The sequence below is a fragment of the Parasteatoda tepidariorum genome, chromosome 8 (assembly GCF_043381705.1).
Source record: "Parasteatoda tepidariorum isolate YZ-2023 chromosome 8, CAS_Ptep_4.0, whole genome shotgun sequence".
Classification (NCBI taxonomy): Eukaryota; Metazoa; Arthropoda; class Arachnida; order Araneae; family Theridiidae; genus Parasteatoda; species Parasteatoda tepidariorum.
The window spans coordinates 83,312,007-83,334,394 of record NC_092211.1 but is presented as its reverse complement, the minus strand read 5'-3'; the positions used below and the strand labels follow the sequence as shown (position 1 = coordinate 83,334,394).

The 22,388-nt window shown below is 27.4% G+C and overlaps 1 protein-coding gene across 2 annotated transcripts; it reads right to left on the bottom strand.

Annotated features, from left to right (window-relative positions):
• Nucleotides 1-224: 224 nt before the first annotated feature.
• Nucleotides 225-15,151, bottom strand: LOC107443575 (cathepsin L-like peptidase). 2 transcript variants are annotated; one of them, XM_043054129.2, is made up of 9 exons: nucleotides 15,072-15,151; nucleotides 13,664-13,776; nucleotides 12,465-12,614; nucleotides 11,072-11,224; nucleotides 10,680-10,803; nucleotides 10,396-10,496; nucleotides 9,324-9,487; nucleotides 1,725-1,835; nucleotides 225-507 (listed from the first exon to the last, which is right to left on the bottom strand). In XM_043054129.2, exons 2-9 carry the CDS (start codon nucleotides 13,757-13,759, stop codon nucleotides 408-410), a joined length of 999 nt encoding a protein of 332 aa, XP_042910063.1. In that variant the 5' UTR covers nucleotides 13,760-13,776; nucleotides 15,072-15,151; the 3' UTR covers nucleotides 225-407. The 2 variants fall into 2 exon arrangements, with proteins under 2 accessions (XP_042910063.1, XP_042910062.1); XM_043054128.2 differs by lacking the exons at nucleotides 225-507; nucleotides 1,725-1,835 and adding exons at nucleotides 6,850-7,143; nucleotides 8,229-8,339.
• Nucleotides 15,152-22,388: the final 7,237 nt, after the last annotated feature.

The following is a 22,388-nucleotide window of genomic DNA, read 5'->3' as shown; positions in this document are numbered from 1 at the left end:
TCTAGCGGTTGTCTGCCACGAATTCTCCAGTAGTTTTAAAAAAATTCTTTGTAAACCTGATAATGAGCCATTGGGAAAAAATTTGAAATAATCTAATAGCAGTCTAAGACTAGATCACCCGTGACTTTAAAGGCTTTTCAACCTATTTTTAATCCCTAAATAAATAACAAACAGTTTTTTTTTACATTTCAGTGTGTATTAATTCTATAGAAAACAAAATTCTATTAAGAACATACAATATTTTATTTTAAAACATACACAATGTTATTTTAACAATTATAAGATCTTTTTTCCTACTTTTTCCTCATCAATTCAATCTGTCATCCATTTTTCTGTACATACAAAAATTAATTTCTAATTAGTGCAATACAAACAAACGTGTACAGTCATGTAAAGTTTATCACAGTTTAAACGAGTGGGTAGCTGGCTTGTGTTGCAATTCCGCATTGGTTGCCTTTGTTTCTGGACATTTTGATGTACCCTTGGATACCCCAAGTAGTTCCCCAACTGAAATATGAAAAAGAAAATATTATTAAATATATATTAATTGAAATATATATTAAATTGAAACATGAAAAAGAAATATCTATGAAAAATAGTTACAGAGTTAGAATTTGATACATATTTTTTCATGATACGAAAGCAAAGAATAAATCTTGATATATTTTGCACAAAATAAAACCTAAGCAAAATAAGAAATTTAAATTTTTAATTAACACTTCAGTTTATGTTAGATACGCCTTTGAAACATTGCATTAATTGCAATTTTTTATAAAAAATAAATGTAATATCAATAGGTAAGTAAATTATACTATATCTTTGGATAATGTATTTATTTATAAAGAAACTTAAATGAAAACTTATACACTGAGAAAAAAAAGTATGGTCAAAATTACCAGAATATAGTAAAATTTACCGTGTTTCTGGCTCTATGGGATCGCCAGACTGCTCTGCAATTTTCACGGAAGCGCTTGGCAATGATTTAGGTAAAATTAACAAGAAAATTTGTATAAATATATAATAAAATGTGGTAAAATTTGGTAATTTTATCGTGATATCTCTCAGAGCATGGCATAAAAACCACTTATTTGGCTAAATTTACTTTTTAATTTGTATCTTTCTACTAAATGTGTGGTAATAAGAACTATAAGTAAATCAAAATTTCCTGTAAATCGATACTACATGAACGGAAAAATTATCGAATGAATGGTTTAAATACTTTGGTTTTTATTACCGAAATGATATTTTTTTGTACCAGAAATGTAATTACTATACAGTGAGGTAATTTTTCCAGAATTTTTTCTTTGTGTGCGCATAAGTAAACAGAATTGTTTATAAGCACATCTAGCGTTCCAATTAATAAAAACACTAATGGATTTATGTTGAATATACTATTTCAAAAATCAATCAAAATTAAGAAAAGAGATTAACTGTAATTTAATATTTTCCTGTTATTTACATATGATACATAAAAATAGGAAGTGAATTTGGATTTATTTCATTTCTAATATTTTAACATTACATGAACACCTCTGTACTATAAGTTTATTGTTCATACGTTGTTAGTTAAATTTCCTTCTTATAAGAAAAAGTAGTCATACCAATATTAATTGCTTACTAATTGCTTATTTTACTATTTATTTTAAAGTAATAGATGAATAAGTTTCGAAGTTATTTATAATTTTTATTCTTATATTTAAAAGAAGTTTTGAAGCTTTTATTACCTGTTCTTCACCAGCCAATAGTCTTGGCCATCTTCAGTTCCGTAACCAATAGCCAGAACACCGTGATCCAATTGAGAAGTACTGCAGCTGGATTCATCGTAAATTCCATCTCTGGAACACAAATAAAAATTAATCANTATTTTTATACCAGTACTTTATTCTTAAAATATAAAAGCACTTTGAAGTTCTGTCTATAAATTATAATAAATAAACTTTAAAATGAATTTCATTTTAGTATATTGTACGTAATTTAATCTGAGTTGCAATTTTATTAATTGGGTATTCACGAAGCTTAAAATAACATAATAAAGTCATTTAAATTAATGATTAAATCATTTAAATCATCATCTAAAAAGCATTTCCAACTATCTCATGATTATTCTGATTTCGTAATATTTAACCACAATCAAACCTTTAATCGTCTTATATTTTTCTAAAATATTTTCATGTATTTTTAAAATGTTTCATGAACAATCTTTTTAAAAATTTTCATATATTATTCAGAAGTAATTTAATTTTCAAGTGGGAAAATTATATTATAATATGTTTAATGAAGATCAATAATAAGACAAAACTGTATAAAATATCATTATCAAATTTTGACCCGTCATTAGAAAATACAGAACATGTGTAAATATGAATAGATTAAATTAATATCACGTGCCAACACCATTGTGCAATCGCCTCAAATTATCCACTATAGTGTAATTGCTTTGTAATCCATTATATATTCACTATATTGTAAACTCAACCTACTACAGACATAGTAATGAAGTTTTAAATAAGAGTTTATAATATTTCTTTCCTCACTATTTTTAAGGTTGCCTTAAATTTTAGAAGCAAAAAAAAGTATTTCTGAAACACAATTGGAATATTTAGTGCTGTACTATCGTTTTTGAAAATGCTTATAACCTAAAAGATTATGTTTCTGAAACATAATTGGAATATTTTGTGTTGTGTGGCATGTTTCAAAAATGGTTTTAAGCTGAATATTTGGGGGCAATTAATTGATAAAATTGTGTAGCGTTTAATTTTAATTATCAAGTTCTTACTTTAGTTTTAAAAAATGATTGCATTGGTTTATATTGTCCATACATACACTTTGCTTTTAAATCATAACAAATTAATCCTTGAAATATGGTAATTTGGCTTAAAAATTTAATTAGTATAGAGTTGAAACTCCGGTATACTTCTCAATGAGCATGGCAAAAAACGTAAATATAATGAATTTATGAATAAATGGAAAAACCTTGACTTACCATACTTACTTAAACTCAATCAATACCAATGATTTTGGTCGCACAGGTCGTGCTTTTTTTCAACTTAAGTTCAGGTGAAACTTATTAAACAATATTCTTAGTTAGTTTCTTAATCTATTTTATATTTGGAAAATATGCTTTGACAATATGTCACTTCATAACATAAACGCACTTACACGAGCGTTTATAACAATTCTAACGAACTAATTTTTCAGTATCAAATAAATCACTCTTTTATCACATATAATTGTCTATATATTTTTAAATCAATAAATGGTTTCAATTTCCTAAAAATCTAAGGAAACTAACTTGATGTAAAAGTTTTATAGGCTACTCACCTTAAATAATTCCCAATGATCATCCAATTGTGGTCCAAACGATAGACAATGTGCTGAAGAAATAGCAGCAACAACGAAAATTACAACAAATTTCATTTTGATCCAAAACACTGTGGACTTTAGTTCCACAACATTCAAAGCATCTGTTTATTTTTTAAACAAAAATGATTAGAATGATTGGAATATTAATTATTAATTTTAAAATTTTAGCATATGTTATTATTTGTAATGTGTACAATTTAAATGGCATTGTAGAGTGTTTATCAATAATGCGGTGTTTTTTTTTATAGGAGTCTCTATCTAATTATATTTCTGAATAGCGTCAAAATAATCTCTCGAGTGTGCTAAATTATTCATAACCGTACCTAAAAAACATCAATGAATTGTCATTCAACTATTTCAAAAAATACCATTCATAGAATGGACTAATAACACTAAAACTTTTATCATCTATTTAAATCATTGTAGTAAAAGGACTAATCAATTTTAATCTCAGGAAACTGTCTAATAAAACCAACGGTAATAATGCCTAATGTTACTCTTGCAATTCACAGTTTTATCTCCTTAACAAAATCTACAATTTTATTTCTAATTTGGAAAAAAAATAATGCTTGTACTCCCAATTACTGGAATATGCCCTTCAGAGGAGGAGTACTGAATTCCGTCTTCACTGCAAAAAATTTCTGATCAAATTACAGTGTAAAGTACCGGAACTATTTTTGCTGTAAAGCTGTATTGCTTTTAAGGTAATTATTACTGCTACAATTGCAGTATATCAGACATTTTGTTCCATAACATGTTTCGTTAAAAATGGATTTTTTACCGTAATTTGATCCGAAATTTTTTACTTTGTTTTACCTCACCAATGTGTTATGAGCCTCATAATTTCTTTTAACCTCTTAATGATTTCAGCAACTGAGAACGAAGCATAACAGATATCTGCATTAAATAAATAACACCTTAAATGACATGATTCATACTTTAATAGCATTTAATTTTTAATTTTGTTTGCAGTATTAAAGAAGCCTTTTTGCGATATATTTTATACATTTTAATATTTCTTGTTCGTATTTTTTAAACAAAGTCGTATGGTGAAGAATCAGTGAATAAATTCTAAGACATACAAAGAAACGAACAATTTTGAACAAACGAAGAAAAAAATCAGTTTGAAAGTTCCACATTTTTAGTATTAAAAATTATTTCTACTTAGCATTTTAAAATGATTTTTGCCAGTTAAAACTGTACACTTTAAAATAATAACACAGTTTCAAGCAAATATGAATAATCTTTAAAACTATACACTAAATTAATAAAATTGTTATGAAATTAAAAAAATATTACTCACAAAAACTCGTTGCATCAGAAGTAACTTTACACTTAAAGATATTTACCGATTTTTAATTCTTCTACTCTCTAAGTTTTGTTTCTAAAAAACTGATAACGTTATCACCAGTTTCATTAATCATGAGTTTAGTTAAACAATTTATTTGTATTAAATGAACATTTTCTGCTATTGATAAAAAGATAAAAAACAAAAAATGGATAATATTTATTGTCTTTTGTTGCACCACGTCTCTTAACTATTCTATAACAATTCTTTGATTTTATAAGTTTCGTATTGCTTCATTGTAAAAATCAGCTTGTAGACTCATTAAATATAATTAAAAACTGTTATGAAACTATTTTTAGTTAAGAATTCTTTATCTACTAAACTTATAAATGTATTTAATACTGAAATGTAGTCATTTTAAAATAATAACTGAGCTTTACACAGTTGAAATTTTCTTTCTGAAATTACAGTAAAATAACAGGCAGCACTCTGTCCATCTACCCATCTACTTAACCTTAATGTTCACTGTAAATTATGGTATGGAACATTTCTTACCTTTACGGTTTTTAACCCGTTTATAACTAGTTTAGTTTTTTAAAAAAACATAAATGCAAAACTATACAGTTACAGCTTCTTAACTATTTACAACTAGCATAGTTTCAAAACCGTTAAAAAGAAATTCTGCATAAAATTTCGTAGCCCTAGAGTAAATATTTATTAAAATATAGAGATTTTTACAGAAAATTAATTTTTTCGTCTTATGTTTCTTCGCTATAACTTCATAAATATTCAATAGAATTAAACAAAATTTTTGGAGAAATTTAAAGTTAATTTCAAAGATGTTGATTTGAAATTTCAAAATTTTCTTTAAAAACTGCGCAAGATATGAGAATTTAAGCTGATTCCTTTATACTGCCCTTGAGCAGAAACATTTAATAAAGTTTTTTTTTTATAATTTTGTAGGGAATCAACAAATGATAAAAGCTTTATTTGAATGTCTTAAAAATTTAAAAAGTTTCAAGCAATTTTCTAATTAGTTTTTGTACATTTTAATAAGAAGCTAAAAGCGGTAAGGGGTTATCCACAAACTACATATTGCACTATTAAACAAAATTTATTAAAAATGAGACCGGCATTCAGAAGGATCACCTCCCATAAAAGTATGTTTTTTTCTTCGTATATTTTCTTTCTCTATACCATCAAAGTTTAGTTTCCGAAAATTTTTGTAAAGTATTATCATTTGTTATTAAATTTTGTCTTATGATACAAAATAAAATTTGTGAAACACCCTTGAATGTCTTGAGCCTTCTTTTGAAAAGTACAAAAATTGCTCAGAAAATTGCTTGAAACTTTTTAAATTTTTAGGATATTTAAAAAAAAAAAATTTATTATATGTCAAATACAATTCACTGCAAAATTAAGAAAAAAAGTACTTGTTCACTACTAAATTATCCCTCATTTGAAGATATTTTCCTGTAATATTTATCCAGCATTCTTTCCTAATATTATTTTCTTTTATTTTTAAATTTTAATTTTATTTACTATTCATGGTTTAAGTCTTTAAGTTAAAATTTTTGTAACATTTTTTAAAAAGATATTTAGTTAAATAGTAAATTAGTCACATTTACTTTTATTATAAATTATATGGAATGTTTACAACAAAATATACAAAATAACTGTTAAAAAATTTAAATAAGCATTCAGTGTTAACTTTTCGCATTATTCTACTTTCCTTAGAGAAAAATATTTAAAGAGTTTTCATAATAATTAAAATTTAAATAAGAATTTCAAAATCAAATTTGTCAAGGAAGTTGCAATGGTGAAAGATTAAAGCCTTAAAGTTTAAATTTCATGCCTGACGAATTGGAACTTAAATCTGTGAAACCAAGAATAATACAACAACAAAATTGGAATGTTTTAATGGAATAATTATTAATTTTAAAATAAAAATCTGTTTAGAGAAAATGACTGCGAAACTATAGCGGTTGTCTACCACGAATTTTCCAGTAGTTTTAAAAAATCCATTGCAAACCCGATAATGAGCTAGTGGGGTAAAAATTTGAAATAATCTAATAGCAGTCTAAGTCCAGATCACCCGTGACTTAAAAGACTTTTCAACCTATTTTTAATCCCTAAATAAATAACAAACAGTTTTTTTTAAAAAAATTCAGTGTGTATTAATTCTTTAGAAAACAAAATTCATTTAAGAACATAAAATATTTTATTTTAAAACATGCACAATATTATTTTAACAATTATAAGATCTTTTTTCCACTTTTTTCCTCATCAAATCAATCTCTCATCCCTTTTTCTGTACATACAAAAATTAATTTCTTATTAGTTCACATACAATACAAACAAACGTGTACAGTCATGTAAAGTTTATCACAGTTTAAACGAGTGGGTAGCTGGCTTGTGTTGCAATTCCGCATTGGTTGCCTTTGTTTCTGGACATTTTGATGTACCCTTGGATACCCCAAGTAGTTCCCCAACTGAAATATGAAAAAGAAAACATTATTTTTTTTAAAATTTAAACATAAAGAAGAAATATCTATGAAAAATAGTTACAGAGTTAGAATTTGATACATATTTTTTCATGATACGAAAGCAAAGAATAAAACTTGATATATTTCGCACAAAATAAAACCTAAGCAAAATAAGAAATTTAAATTTTTAATTAACTCTTTAGTTTACGTCAGATATACCTTTAAACCATTATATTAATTGCAATTTTTTACGTGAATATAATAAAATTTACCGTATTTCTGGCTCTATGCGGGCACCAGAATTCTCTAAAATTTTCACGGAAGCTCTTGGTAATGATTTAGGACGAATTCACAATAAATTTTGATTTTATAATATATAATAAAATGTGATAAAATTTGGTAATTTTATCATGATACCTTTGAGAACGGCATAAAAAATAGTTATTTGACTAAATTTACTTTTCAATTTGTATCTTTTTACTAAATGTGTGGTATCAAGAACTATAACTATGTAAATCATAACTATAAGTAAATCAAAATTTCCTGTAAATCGATACTACATGAACGGAAAAACTATCGAATGAATGGTTTAAATACTTTGATTTTTATTACCGAAATGATATTTTTTTGTACCAGAAATGTAATTACCATAGAGTACGGTAATTTTTCCAGAAGTTTTTCTTTGTGTGCGCATAAGTAAACAGAATTGTTTATAAGCCCATCTAACTTTCTAATTAATAAAAACACTAATGGATTTATGTTGAATATACTATTTCAAAAATCAATCAAAATTAAGAAAAGACTGTTATATTCCTGTTATTTACATATGATATATATAAAAATAGGAAATAAATTTGGATTTATTTCATTTTTAATATTTTAACATTACATGAACACCTTTGTACTTTAAGTTTATTGTTCATACGTTGTTAGTTAAATTTCCTTCTTATAAGAAAAAGTAGTCATACCAATATTAATTGCCTACTAATTACTTATTTTACTATTTATTTTAAAGTATTAGATAAATAAGTTTCGAGCTTATTTATGAATTTTATTCTTATATTTAAAAGAAGTTTTGAAGCTTTTATTACCTGTTCTTCACCAGCCAATAGTCTTGGCCATCTTCAGTTCCGTAACCAATAGCCAAAACACCGTGATCCAATTGAGAAGAGCTGCAGCTGGATTCATCATAAATTCCATCCCTGGAACACAAATTAAAATTAACCACTGAATTATTTAACTATTAAGCAATGCAATTTCTGAAATTATTTATACAATTGCAAAACTTAACAGTAACCTAACAATGATATAAACGTCGATATAAATCCAAGTAATATCAAGAATTGACTGTTCTATTATGCAATTTAAATGTAATTTATATTTATTGTGTGAGCCTATGGTTAAGATTTCGTACGACGCATAGATCACTTAGAAATAAAAATATTATGCTTTTTTCTATCAAAGCAATGACTAATTTTAAATTAAAAAAAGTAGTATGTGACTCAAATTGCAATTCTGTATTTTCACTATAGAGTTTTTTCCATTGGATCATTTATAGATCTTTTTTTCCATTGAGAGAACTGAAAAAAATTTGTACACTATACTATATGTGTAAACTTATCAATTAATTTTTTATTACATTTTATTCTCTTAAAAGTAATCCAAAAATAAGGTACAATTGTTTTTTAAAAATTTGACTTTGCACTATAAAATTTCACTTGAAAAACTAATATTTCTCAAATACAATTTTTTTTAAAAAAATATGTAAGTTTAGACCAAAGATTATTTAAGGACGCTTTTTTGTAAATCGCAATATTTATTTAATTATTTATTTTTGATGAAAGCAATTTCTTTCTAAATGAAATTATAAATATTTTTTCATTATTAACTTTCGCTGAAAACTAATTTGCTCATATTGCACGTGAATAAGTATTTTGAACAATTTGATATTGACTGTTTGCAAAGATTTGAAAATTATGTAAAGAAGACAATTAATTCTACCAACGAAAAGAAAATAATCAGACACAAAAATTAAATAAATTACTTTTTATACTTAAATTATTTTTCGTTTAAAAACTTAAACGATTCAAGGTGGCAATTTTAACCTTTTCCTTGTTCTTCTTTTCAATAGAGTAATATGAAAAACAAAAATGTACTTAAAATAATAACATTTATTCTATACGTACTGATAGAGCTGGAAGCTAAAGTTGCTTGCATCAATGGCTACAGAAACGGGTCCTACGGTAGCAACAGCCTTTTTAAGAGCGTTCTCATCTCCGGTAGGAATATCAACATATCCAGTAACAGTTGCTCCAACATTGGCTTTCGTGAAAAGACATTTGGGACCATCCTGAAAATATAAATAAATAAATTTATAAAAGCCTAAATCACATTTTTTTAACATTATTTTAGAAATTTATGATGGTTGTCCTTTGCATCAACCGAAAATTTAAAATAAAATCTGTCCAAATATTATTTTAATCACAAAAAGTTCAGAAATTTGAAAAGCAATACATTTTGTTCACGAAAAAGTAAAATAATAAGTTATGAATTTATAAAAGTTATATTCTTGAAATTATATTTACTAAAATATTTTCGAAAAGCAAATTAATTTCTTTCTGAAGAGTTAAACCTACTTGAAACTCTTTTTTCGAAATGCAAATTAATTTATTTATGAAAAATTATGAATTTTGTTTAGGATATTGCAAAAATCTACTTTACGTCATGCTTGAAATTCAAAACGTCTACATTCCAATCACACACTTCATTCTCTCGACAATAAATAAAATATAAAGAGAAAAAAATTTATGAAAATAATTCATAAAAAAAAATGTAACTCCCATGAAACTATGATACTTTTTAGAACAGATCCTACCCTGTTTCAAATCGTGTAAAAATTTAAAATCCATTTTTACCGTAAAATATATCATAATTTTTATCGTAGTATGTATTTAGTTTGAGTAATTCAAGGAATTACTGTAAAAATTAAGATACGCAAAAAATTTTGTTCTTTAACATGTGCATAAGGGAATTTTACGATTAAAAAATATATCGGCACCCTGAATTCCGATGCTTTTTACCGTAATTCGTAAAGTTAAATAGTGTGCACTAGCAAATATAAACATTTACAATTAGTGCTTAATCTTTTTTTTCTTCTTTTTTTTTTGCTTATGACATTGCACATTGACTATCGTTTCAACAGCTTCAAAATAATACCATTTAGGTGCTTTTTTCTTACAAATTGAGGAGAAGTTTTACCTCAGCTGTGTATGGGTAGGATGCTTCAGTGTCAATTCCTTTGTTCTGTTTGATGTATTGGAAAGCTGAATCCATAAGACCTCCTTCACAGCCCATGTTACCTTAAAGAAAATATAGCAAACCATGAATTTTCATCTTCTGATCAAAATGCATTTATAGCCATGTTATAATAACTACGTATATATTTATTAATTTAAAAAAATTACCAAATTCATTGTATACTTTGTATTATATACCTTATATTTAAATAAATATTAATTTCTTGCAAATTTTAATGCACTTACCTTGCGGTTGAGAGCAATCTACAAGGTTCTGTTCGCTGAGGGAAACCAAATCTCCGGTCTTCTTTTTGTGCTGCCCTTCAAGAGAACCAGTGGTAGAGAAAGCCCAGCAAGAGCCACATTGTTGCTATTAAATAAAAATCTCTAACTTAATAATTATTGCATTAAATATGATGATTGTTTCTTGTTTTAGCTACCACTTTTCCTTTAATGAATAATGATATGGGTAATTTCAAAACTTAATTTTATATGCTTTCTTCATAATTATTGTGAGTCGTTATTGTTCCAAGAAACTGCACGTTTTGTTGTAAGAACGCAACATTTTGTTTTTATTAAGATTAAGCAAAATGAAACAGCTGGAGAAAAAAATTTTGAGAAAAGATATAAATTTGTACCTGGTTTTTGATTGGAGTGACCAGTCCTTGTTTCCTCCAATCGACAGTGTCTGGAATGTGAACGTTAGAGGGTTCTACCCAGGCACTTCCTTCTCCACTTCGGAGACCGCTGCTTTTAAATCCGTTAAAGTGCCTTACAAATTCTTCGTGACTCTGAAATAAGAAATTTAAGGATACCAAAATTAAGATCAAAATGTTTACTTTGTGTAATGTATAAATTAAATAATAAATTGAGGACATTTATATTTGTGTGAAGTATAAACTTAATAAATTGAAAAAGTTAAATTTGTATAATGTATATAAATAAAAAAATTGTAAATGCTTGATTTATGAATTGTGTAAATTAAATAATAAGTTGAAAACGTTTAATTTCTGTAATGTGTAAACTGAATAAGTAGAAAGTGTTTAACCAGTATAATGTGTATAAATAATAAGTTGAAAGCGTTTTATTTGAGCACTGTGTTCATTAAAAAGTATACTGAAAACGTTTAATTTGTATAATATTTCAATTTGGAAAGCTTAAAAATATTTAATTTGTAAAATGCGTATAAATGATAAGATGAAAACCTTTACAAACTGTGTATAAATAATAAGTTACAAGCGTTTAATTTGTGTAATATTTACATTCAATAATAAGTTGAAAACGTTTAATTTCTATAATATTTAAATTTAATGAGTTTAACAATTTTAATTTATATAATATATGGAAATAATAAGTAGTAAACGTTTGATTTGTGTGAGGTGAAAGTGTTTCTTTGAACTGCATTTTTCATTTTAAATGTATTTTGTATGTGATATTACTAAATATTTTATTATAAAGAATGTTTAAAAAACATAGTACTCATCACAGGGTTAATAATCGATAGCTATTACAAGTTTACGCTTGTAATGTAGTTTTGATTTAATTGAAATTATCAAACAATGCTAGTATTTAATCACATAAAATAAAAATTTTGTAAATATTGATTAAAACTTATTATAACTGACTGGAAAATTCTAGTTTTGACTAAAATTTAATCAAGATAACTTTCACTTGAATTTAAAATCTTAAATCAGTTTGAGCTTTTAAAGTAACATGAATAGTATTGTAATTAAGTAGTTTCATTTTTATATTAAAATAAAGATAAACTAGAGCACATTCTTATGGGGAAAATACATGATTATATATTGTTCAACTTTTTTTTAATTAGTTTTACGAGCAGTTTTCAAAAATGAAAGTACCACGTGTTTCTATTAGAACTAGCTGACTCAATCACTTTGAGAATTATCTTTTTTTTAATATTAAATTAATTACATGTCCATACTTAGGATACATAACGAAGTTTATGTTAAGTATGTCAAACCTTGTAGTTATATATAAAACATATATTTCAAAAATTCTATGAAAACTTACCATGTCTGCGTATTCATTAATGCCTTTTCTGTAAGAATGAATACCCAAATCAGCTTGAAGGTTGTGTTTTATGATATCTGTGACAGCTCTTTCCCAAACAAGACGTCTTGAAAACTCTTCTCTGCTACCATAATTTTTTCCATAGATTCTCTATAGAAATACGTCACATTTTAACAACCTCGAAAATAAATTCTAGTAAGGATTACATTTTTATAGAAAGAATAAAGTATAACTTAAAGCCATATTTTTTTATAATAAGCAATATTATCTTTTTTATAATTTTCTAGTTTTTAATGACTAATTATACACATGATCTATGTATGTGCTAAACTTATGATTTCATCTCCCGACTTCATCATATGCAATAAACAAACTTTTAAAGAAAAATTAAATTTTAGTTAGTCTTGAGATACATATGAATACCTCATAAATCTTTAAAAAAATTTCATATAAATTAAATAGAATAATAAGTTAATATTATAACAGAATAATAAGTTACTATAATAGAAAAATAAGTAATATAAAAGAATAATAAGTTAAATAGAATTAATTAAATGTGCAAAAAATTTTTAAATGTTGAGCAGTCGAGACTAATAAGAACGGATTAATGGATTAGATATAGTATTTAAAATTTACTGAATACTGCTTAAATTTATTAATTATATTTATTAATATATTATTTATACGATTTAAAAAAAAGCAGTTTTTAAACTTTTAATCCAAATTTCTCAAGCAACATATAATAACGTTTTCTAAAAATATTAATAAAAAAATTTAGTTTTGTGTTAATAGGACAAATTTAATATTTAATAGCACCAAAAAATTCTTAGTTGCTGTTAAAGTTATAATTTAATTCAATGTTAAAGTTATAATTTAACATAAAAATTTTGACGTGCTTTTCTTCTGCACGCTATATAAATATCAAATAATTATTTTTGAACTTCCTTATCAAACATCTATACCTTAAAGTGGCTGACCAAATTATACTTGTTTTGAAATACTTTTAAGCATATTTATTTTATAACTAAGATTTTTTGGTTTTTACGAATGACCATTGTATTATACAATCCTCATTGATATTACTTTTCCATTATTGCATTATAGAATTTAGAATAACTAATCAAAACACAAATAATTTTTACACATTATTATTCTTTATTTACCTCTATTGACGCTAGTTAAATGCAATTGCAGCTTACCTTGAAATTTTCCCAATGTTCATTCAATTGAGGATTGTAAGGAAATTTTAGTGCTGTAGCAACAGCAATAAAAGCAAAAATTGCCAAGTATTTCATCGCAATCCAAAATAATACTGAAAAATAATAATAAACAATTTAACATTCACTTAAGCTCAAAATGTACATTTAAAACAATAATATTTACTCTATACGATTCATATTATTTTATTATCAATAAATAAAAAAGGTAAACCTTTAAGTAACTGATTAAATATTTGAAATACTTTAGACAGCATACATTAGATTTTATCTTACGAGAAAAATAAATTAATTAATATTTTTTTCATTTAAATGTGAAATATAAGCAAATTAAATCCCTATTTATTATATTCATTGATTAAATTTTTATAAAAGCTTCAGTAAAAAATTATTTTCTCATACAATCATAGACTAGTTATTTTTTTAGATAATTCACAAAATTAAATACGTTTAAGTATCAAATAATTAAACTAGCAAGTTTATTAGTTTAAAATATATTACTTTGTAAATAAATATTAGCCAGTCGGATGAGTTAATTATTTAAGTACCATGATATATAGCAACACTTTTTAAATATCACTTCAATTGGCATTGTTGAATAATTAATTCATATTTTCTTATATTAGTTTTTATTTTTATTATTTAAGAGCATCTCATATCTACTAAGCGAAATTAGATATAATGCAACACTTTTTCAAATGCTACTTTAATAGGCATTGTTGAATAAATAATTCTCATTTTCTTATATTAGTTTTTATTCTTATTATTTAAGAGCATTTCATATCTACTGAACGAAATTAGATACAAATCATTTTCAGAACCAAGTTTTCAAATCGAGACTAAAAAAATTGATTTAGTAAATATATTCTAAAATAGCAATTAGACTATAACAATTTAGCTTAATTATTATTAACCTTATCTTATATTCCTTACAAATCTCACAATTAATATTCAACTTAAAAATTTATTACATAACCAATTTTGCTAACCAAAAATGTTAAAAACTTATTACATATAATCTAAGTTATAATTTCACGTTAAGTTTGCAACATGAATTTTAAACTTTATTCCTCATACTTAAAACTTTATTTGCCAATAATATAATAATGATAATTAGTTTTATTAGCCAATGATTGAAACTTGTTTGATTAAGGATCTAAAAAACATATTTAAAAGAATCAAAATAAAAATAATTCATTTTTTGAAAAATTAAATTTATATTTTATCTTAGTTTAGATAGTTTGATGATTGATTAATATTTTTGAATACATTTTTCGATACCAACAAATATAATATTGAAATCAATTTCTGAATGTTTTAAGTCGATTGTTTTAAAATGAAAAGAACAACAAAAGTATTATAAAAATGAATAATAAAAAGTAATGCTTACGCTAATACTTTATTTGAACAGAACCTTTTGCTTGTGGATGCTACTTGAATTTAATTCCTGATATTTATACCTGTTTTATCAGGGATAAATTTCAGTAAAACGGTAAGACTTTCTCTTGTTTTATCTAAATCAGTTGATATAATTTTCAGATATCAATGCATTTATCAATCATGAATTCTATTTAAAAATATTACTCTAATACGTGACTAGGTGTGTAGTGATAATAAAATGAAAAGTAACGTAAAATTGGGTAAAATTGAAAAACAAATGCATAAGTTTATCACATTTAACCTATGATTCGCTTTAAACGCGTGATATAATGCTCTTTACCACGGTTTGGAGGGGTTCAGGAGGTTTTGATATCATCGAGAAAGAAAATATGAATAACTTTTTTGACTTGATCTAAAATAAAACTTAGGGTTCTGAATTTTTAATAAGAGTTAATATGAGCATAGATATTATTTAAATGCAAACTTTTTGAAAAATACTTCAAAAAAAAAAATTTTTTTTTTCTTTAGAGCTAAAATTCGATTAAAAAAAAAAGCTAAATGCTATGGCTTTTTGTGCGCATTTTTAAAAATCCTGTTAATGACTTAAAAAGAGTTTCGATAGACAGTCAAATATGTTTTTAAACCAAAGAGGAAAAAAAACTGAAAAATAAAAAATATTTCTTAAAAGTATTTATATTGTTTTTCGGATTTTCGTAAGAAAAATAATAAAAATATATGATTCAATTTTACAGTAATATTTATTAAATTAGAGTGAGTTATTGATTTCAAGGTAATTATTACTGCTACAAATGCAGTATATCAAACTTTTTGTTCTATAACATGTTTCGTTAAAAATGGATTTTTTACAGTATTTTGATCCCAAATTTTTTTTGTTTCTTTTACCTCACCGGATGTGTTGTGAGCCTCGTAATTTCTTTTAAGCTCTTAATGATTTCAGCACAGAACGAAGCATAACACATACCTACATTAAATAAATAACACTTTAAAGCGTATGAATCATACTTTAATCATATTTAATTTTTAATTTTGTTTGCGCATTAGGGAAGCTTTTTACGATAGATTTTATACATTTTAATATTTCTTGCCCTTGTTTTTCAAGCAAAGTCGTATGGTAAAGAATCAGTGAATAAATTCTGAGACATACGCAGAAACGAACCAATTTGAACAAACGAAGAAAATTATAAAAATTATTTCTGTTAAGCATTTTAAACTGACTTTTGGGAGTTAAAACTGAACACTTTAAAATAATAACACAGTTTCAAACATATATGAATAATCTTTATACACTAAATTGATAATATTGTTATGAAATTTTAAAAAAATATTGCTCACAAAACATGTTGCATCAGAAGTAACTTTACCCTTAAAGATACTTACCGATTTTTAATTCTTCTTCTCGCTAAGTTTAGTTTCTAAGAAACTGATAGTGCTATCACCAGTTTCATTAATCATGAATTTAGTTAAACAGTTTATTTGTATTAAATGAACATTTTCTGCTATTGATAATAAGATGAAGAAAAAAAATGGATGATATTTAGTATTGCACCACGTCTCTTAACTTTCTTTAACGATTCTTTGATTTTATAAGTTTCGTATTGATTCATCGTAAAAGTCAGCTTATAGACTTATTAAATATAATTAAAAACTGTTATGAAACTTTTTTTAGTTAAAAATTCTTTGCTCTACTAAACTTACAAATGTATTTAACATTAAAATATAGGTATTTTAAAATAATAACTGAGCTTTACACAGTTAAAATTTTCCTTCTGAAATTACGGTAAAATGACAGGCAACACTCTGTCCATCTTCCTAACCTTAATGCTTACGGTAAATTATGGTGTGGAACATTTCTTACCTTTACGGTATTAAAACCGTTTATAGTCTAGTTTAGTTTTTTAAAAAAAAAACATAAATGCAAAACTATACAGTTACAACTAGCATAGTTTCAACTATTTATAACTTCTTAACTATTTACAACTAGGATAGTTTCAAAACCGTAAAAAAAGAAATTCAACAGGGCATTACAGTTAGAGGACATTAAGGTTATTACGCAGCGACTAGATATCGATCCCTATCTGGTAAAACTTGAATCCATGGCCCCGCGAATAGCTGACAGTAAAATCCTAATTTGTGGGGATTTTAACGCAAAATCTCCCATATGGGGAGGAACAACCACTTTTCGATCTAACAGTATTTTACAGTACATTAATAACTTTGACCTGATCACCCTGAACGACTCCAACGGGCCCCCAACCTACAACACACTACAGGGAAAGAGCTGGATAGACATTATGATCGCGAACAGTGAAAGATTCGGCAACTATACCGTGGTTGATCACATCTCAGCGTCTGACCACGAATTGATCACCTGCTGCTATGACAAAGACTCCACAGGTACTACGGACACGGCAAACAAAAGGAGTAAAAGAATTCACTACAACAGAGTGTGCTGGCTGGAATTGAAATTAGGACTCTCAAACATCGCACATACTATTGATCCAGATACTATCGGCGATGAAATCATCCTTGAACAGACTATCGAATATATAACGACGAGAATCACGGCAGTCTGTAACTGGAGCTGGAACAAATACGAACGCCAACCTACTAAATCAGTTAAAAAATTTTGCTGGTGTAGTGATCTGACAATTACGAGGAAAAAGGTCAGGGCACTCCGAAGGAGATTTCCATACGAGACAGAGGCAGTGGAGAGGACAAGAAAGAAAATTGACTACTAGCCCATTCTGGCCAAATACCGACGAATGTTGAGATATAAAAAGAGAGTCGGCGTCAAAGAATACATATCTAAATTAACCGAACATTCCACTTTTGGTAAGCGCTACAAAATCGCCAGAGGATTAAATACGCATGCACAACAAAATACACTTACCATAAAACAAGGCGGCACTTCCACAGAAAATTTTAAGGACTCCGTAGAAAACATACTTAAGTACCATTTTCCTACGGAACAGGAAACACCCATTCTACCAAGTACTTCGGGAATTATTGATAATCCCTTTACCATCCCTAAAGTAGAGCAGGTGATTAGATCCATTAGGACCAACAAAGCTCCGGGGCCAGATGGAGTTCCGACAGAGGTGATCAGGGATCTCTTTTAGTGCAATAAACATTGGTTTACCCTTATCTTGAATAAATGTCTACATCTCGGTACTTTCCCAAAAATGTGGAAGACTGCACTGATTTGCTTGATACCAAAGACCGATAGGGACATGCTCCTCCCTCAAAATTATCGCTTAATTTCCCTCCTTTCTACCTGGGGCAAGATATTGGACAAGCTGTTGACTAACAGACTATCTTACTTTCTAGAATCAAGATTACTTTTTCATCCAAACCAATTCGGCTTCAGGAGGGGCAGGGGAGTTGAGGATGCACTCATAACAGTTACAAATTTCATTAGGGACGCCAAAAAACACGGACAGCACACAGTTGGAGTGGCCATGGATATCAGGACTGCCTTTAACACGGTTAATTGGTATGTGTTTAAGACCGAATTGAATACACTAGGTTTGAGGGATTTGGTGCTGACCCTAATTTTTGATTTTTTAAAAAAACGATGTGTGATTTATGATTTTAACGATACTACTACTGTTTTAACTACCAATGAGGGAGTGCCCCAGGGCTCCTCACTCGGACCTATGCTCTGGTTAATTCTAATAAACTCCATCCTGGTCGATTTTAAACATCATGATGCTAAGTTGCTGGCCTTCGCTGATGATGTCTTCCTTTTAATGAAAACCTCAATCCTTTATCGAATTGATAAAACGGGGTCGGACATTACTGAAAGGCTCACTGACTGGGCCAGGGACCACTGACTCGAATTTGCACCGGAGAAAACAAAATGCATCACTTTCCCAAAGAGTACCAAAGTGATCAGAAGATTCCCTTGTATAAAGATGAACGGTACTAGCTCCGCATATATTATGGTTGCACGCACGCTCAAATATCTCGGAATCATCCTGCACCCCCGGTTGAGTTGGGCCCCACACTTGGAGCACCTGTAAAATAACATCAATTCTTTTCATGACAAACTAAAACAATAGAGCAGGGCAACTTGGGGACTGAGTCCGAATATCTTGAAATCTATTTATATAAAGGCAATTGAGAAACAAATATTCATGGGGCCTCCGTCTGGTACTCTAATACGGTTAAAATGAATAGTAAACTCCAATCAATTCAAAGAATTCCGCTCTTAAATATTACTAAATATTATTCCACCACCAGTACGGAGGCTCTACAGATTTCAGCTGGAACTCTCCCAATAGATCTTAAAATTCGTCAGACAATAGCTATTAAAAGACAAACGTGGCATCACCCAGATTTTCACAACGATACCGATTATCAAACGTGTCTTGCTACATACACTGGCCCAACCTCAGTCCTCAACTACGGCCCAAAAAGCCTCATTACCTTAAGTGTGGGATTCGATTCGCCGAGGGGCAAAGAATACGAACTATATACCGACGGGAGCAAAAGGTAGTTTCAGAACAACGATACTGGTGAGAAAGAGACTAGAGTGGGGCGCGGTTTCCTGGCCAAACATAGTAATGTCACTATATACCAACAGTCAGTCCGACTCAATGATGATGTTAGTATCTACCCTACTGAGCTTACTGCACTTAAATTAACCATGAAATGGGTCGCTGATCAAAACATCACCTGTGCAACCTTTTTCTCTGACTCCTACTCTTCATTACAATCCCTAAGTAACCCAACTCCAAAGGAGATAATCATTGAAGACATCAAACAACTCGCATTGGGCAAAAATTACCAGTACAACTGGATAAAAGGGCACATAGGCGAACAGGGTAATGAAGAGGCAGATCAGCTGGCCAAAGCAGGCACTATGCTCAGCGCGAATCCCAATATAATCAAGACCCCAATATAATCAAAGATTGAAGCGGGTCAGCAATATTCTGTGGCAGGACAGGAGGAACAAGTCAACCAGAGGTCGACATACCTATGTGTTTTTTCCAAGGGTCAATCTCAAACAACTCTCTAGTGATTTTTATTTAAATCAATTTTATACAGGCCATGGTGTATTTGGTGAACATCAGGCAAGACTTTTCCGTAAAACCTCCTCGTGCAAATATTGTGGAAGGATTCAAACTATTAAACACCTTTTAACAGAATGTGATAAATTTACCACCCCCCGAAGTAACTATTTTAATAAACATGATAATTTTAATATTTGGAGTAAAACTAAACAACAAAAAGATACCATTAAACAAATTATTAAAATTACATTAGAAGATCTTTTTACTCCGGATGACATCATGGACCCAACTTTAAATACTTAACTTTTACTACCTTACTATTTTATTATGACAATTTTCTATTTATTATTTTACTATGTACTTTTTACTAGTTACATTTTTACTTCGTTTTAGTGACACCTGTTTTTCCTACGGTTACTGATTTTACACTTTCCCTACATTTTATACCTGCTCTCTACTTTTAACACTTTTACTTTTTTAGGGATCATTTTCGCGTTTTTACCTATGTCATGGCACTTCCTGGCCACCTTTTAGCTTGTTTTATATGTTTACTTTTATTCACTTTTAATTTTACCGTCCTTTCTATTTTAACTGTATATTTTATCATCTTCGGCTTTCTCAGGATTTCTTGTGGCACTTACACCTTCTTTTATCTCTACCTTTTGCAAGTTTTATCTTCGTTTGTATGTTGTTTTTGTCATTTAACCATATTTAAACCATCTGCCGAATGTGATACAACAAGACTTTTATTGTTATCTGCTCTCTTAAAATGAAAGAGTTATTTCCCCTACTCAAAAAAGAGTTAAATTTTTTTAACTCAACTTGAGTGAAATACATTCTTATTTGAGCAAAATTCTTGCTTTGCGTTTGCTCAAACTTGAGTGGTATTTATTAAGCAATATTTGAGTGCTTTTAGCTCAAATTTGAGTGATTTATTTATTATTTAATTGCATGCGAGCTATAAGCTAAAATTTCTATCGTTTTATTTTAAGAAGCAAACGATAATAAATCTAAATAAAATTGTTATGTTCTGTGATCTAAATAGATTTTGTCTTCGTTTTTATTTTACGTTTAATTTTTTTTTCTGGAGAATATGTCATTTAATATTTTGAATTAAAAGGAATTAAAACAACTTTTAGTTCACAGCGGTATTTCTGAAGAAGACGCTGTTTTACTTTTTAGTAAGTAGATATACCTAGTCGCTTTTATTTTGAAAATACTTTTATTCTGAATGTGTTATATACACATTCCATTTAAATTAGCTGTTTTTCAGCGTTTTTTAATAAAATACTATTCATTTAAATTATTAGTCAAAAAAAATTATTAAAATTGAAAGTGTTAAATGTGGATGGTTATGGAATATTAAAAAAATCTGATTCTATTGTGGAATCTTTGTCAAAGCATGTGGGAACATATTATATCTGATAAGAGTTTTAGAATTTTTTCAGATTTCATATTAAAGTTTTAACATTTTATTTTAATATAATAAATTTATATCCATGTTTTAGTTTTTTTTTATGTATAATTTTGGTACAAAACATTTTTGGATAATTAATTTCAAATCATTCTATACTTCTTTTATAAAAGATATTTACGAAATTATTGTTCATACAGTTTATAATTGCTGTTATTTAAATTGCTTTCGATTGATAAAGTTGACTGTCTTTAATTTATGAAAGTTCACATTTGCAACATCCATTCATTCAAATCAGAATCTTCAGATGTTCAATACATTTTATTATAAATATATAATTCAAAGATAAAGTGTAAAATATTATATTTAAAAAAATTAAGCCGTATTTTGAATTTTTCTGTTTTTATCCTGTCTTTAGCTTTTATTTAATTGGAATTCAGAATTAATACTATCTTCGTATTTCATAAAGTATTTATCACATTATACAAACTATTTTTCCTTTGTTGCTAGCATAAAAGTTCTTACCACTTTTCTTCAAATTCAATTTTCGAGGCAAAATTGAAAATGCAGAATTAATATTTAATTAAAAGTAAAATGCTAATTAAAGTATTTGAAAATGCAAATAAATTAGAATTTTACAATAGTTATAGATTAATAGTAAAAAAATAGGAGCAAAATTAAAAGTAATATTTATTATGAGATATAGTTCAATTTGAATTTATATACCTATATCCCAGCTGAAAATAAACTGTAGTTATTCTACAGAACTGAAGTAATTTCGTAGTTTTTCTAGAGTTAACTGCAAATTTTCTGTAGTGCAATCTTAACTGTAAAAACACTGCAGTTATTTTGCAGCTAATGCGAAGTAATTTCTCAG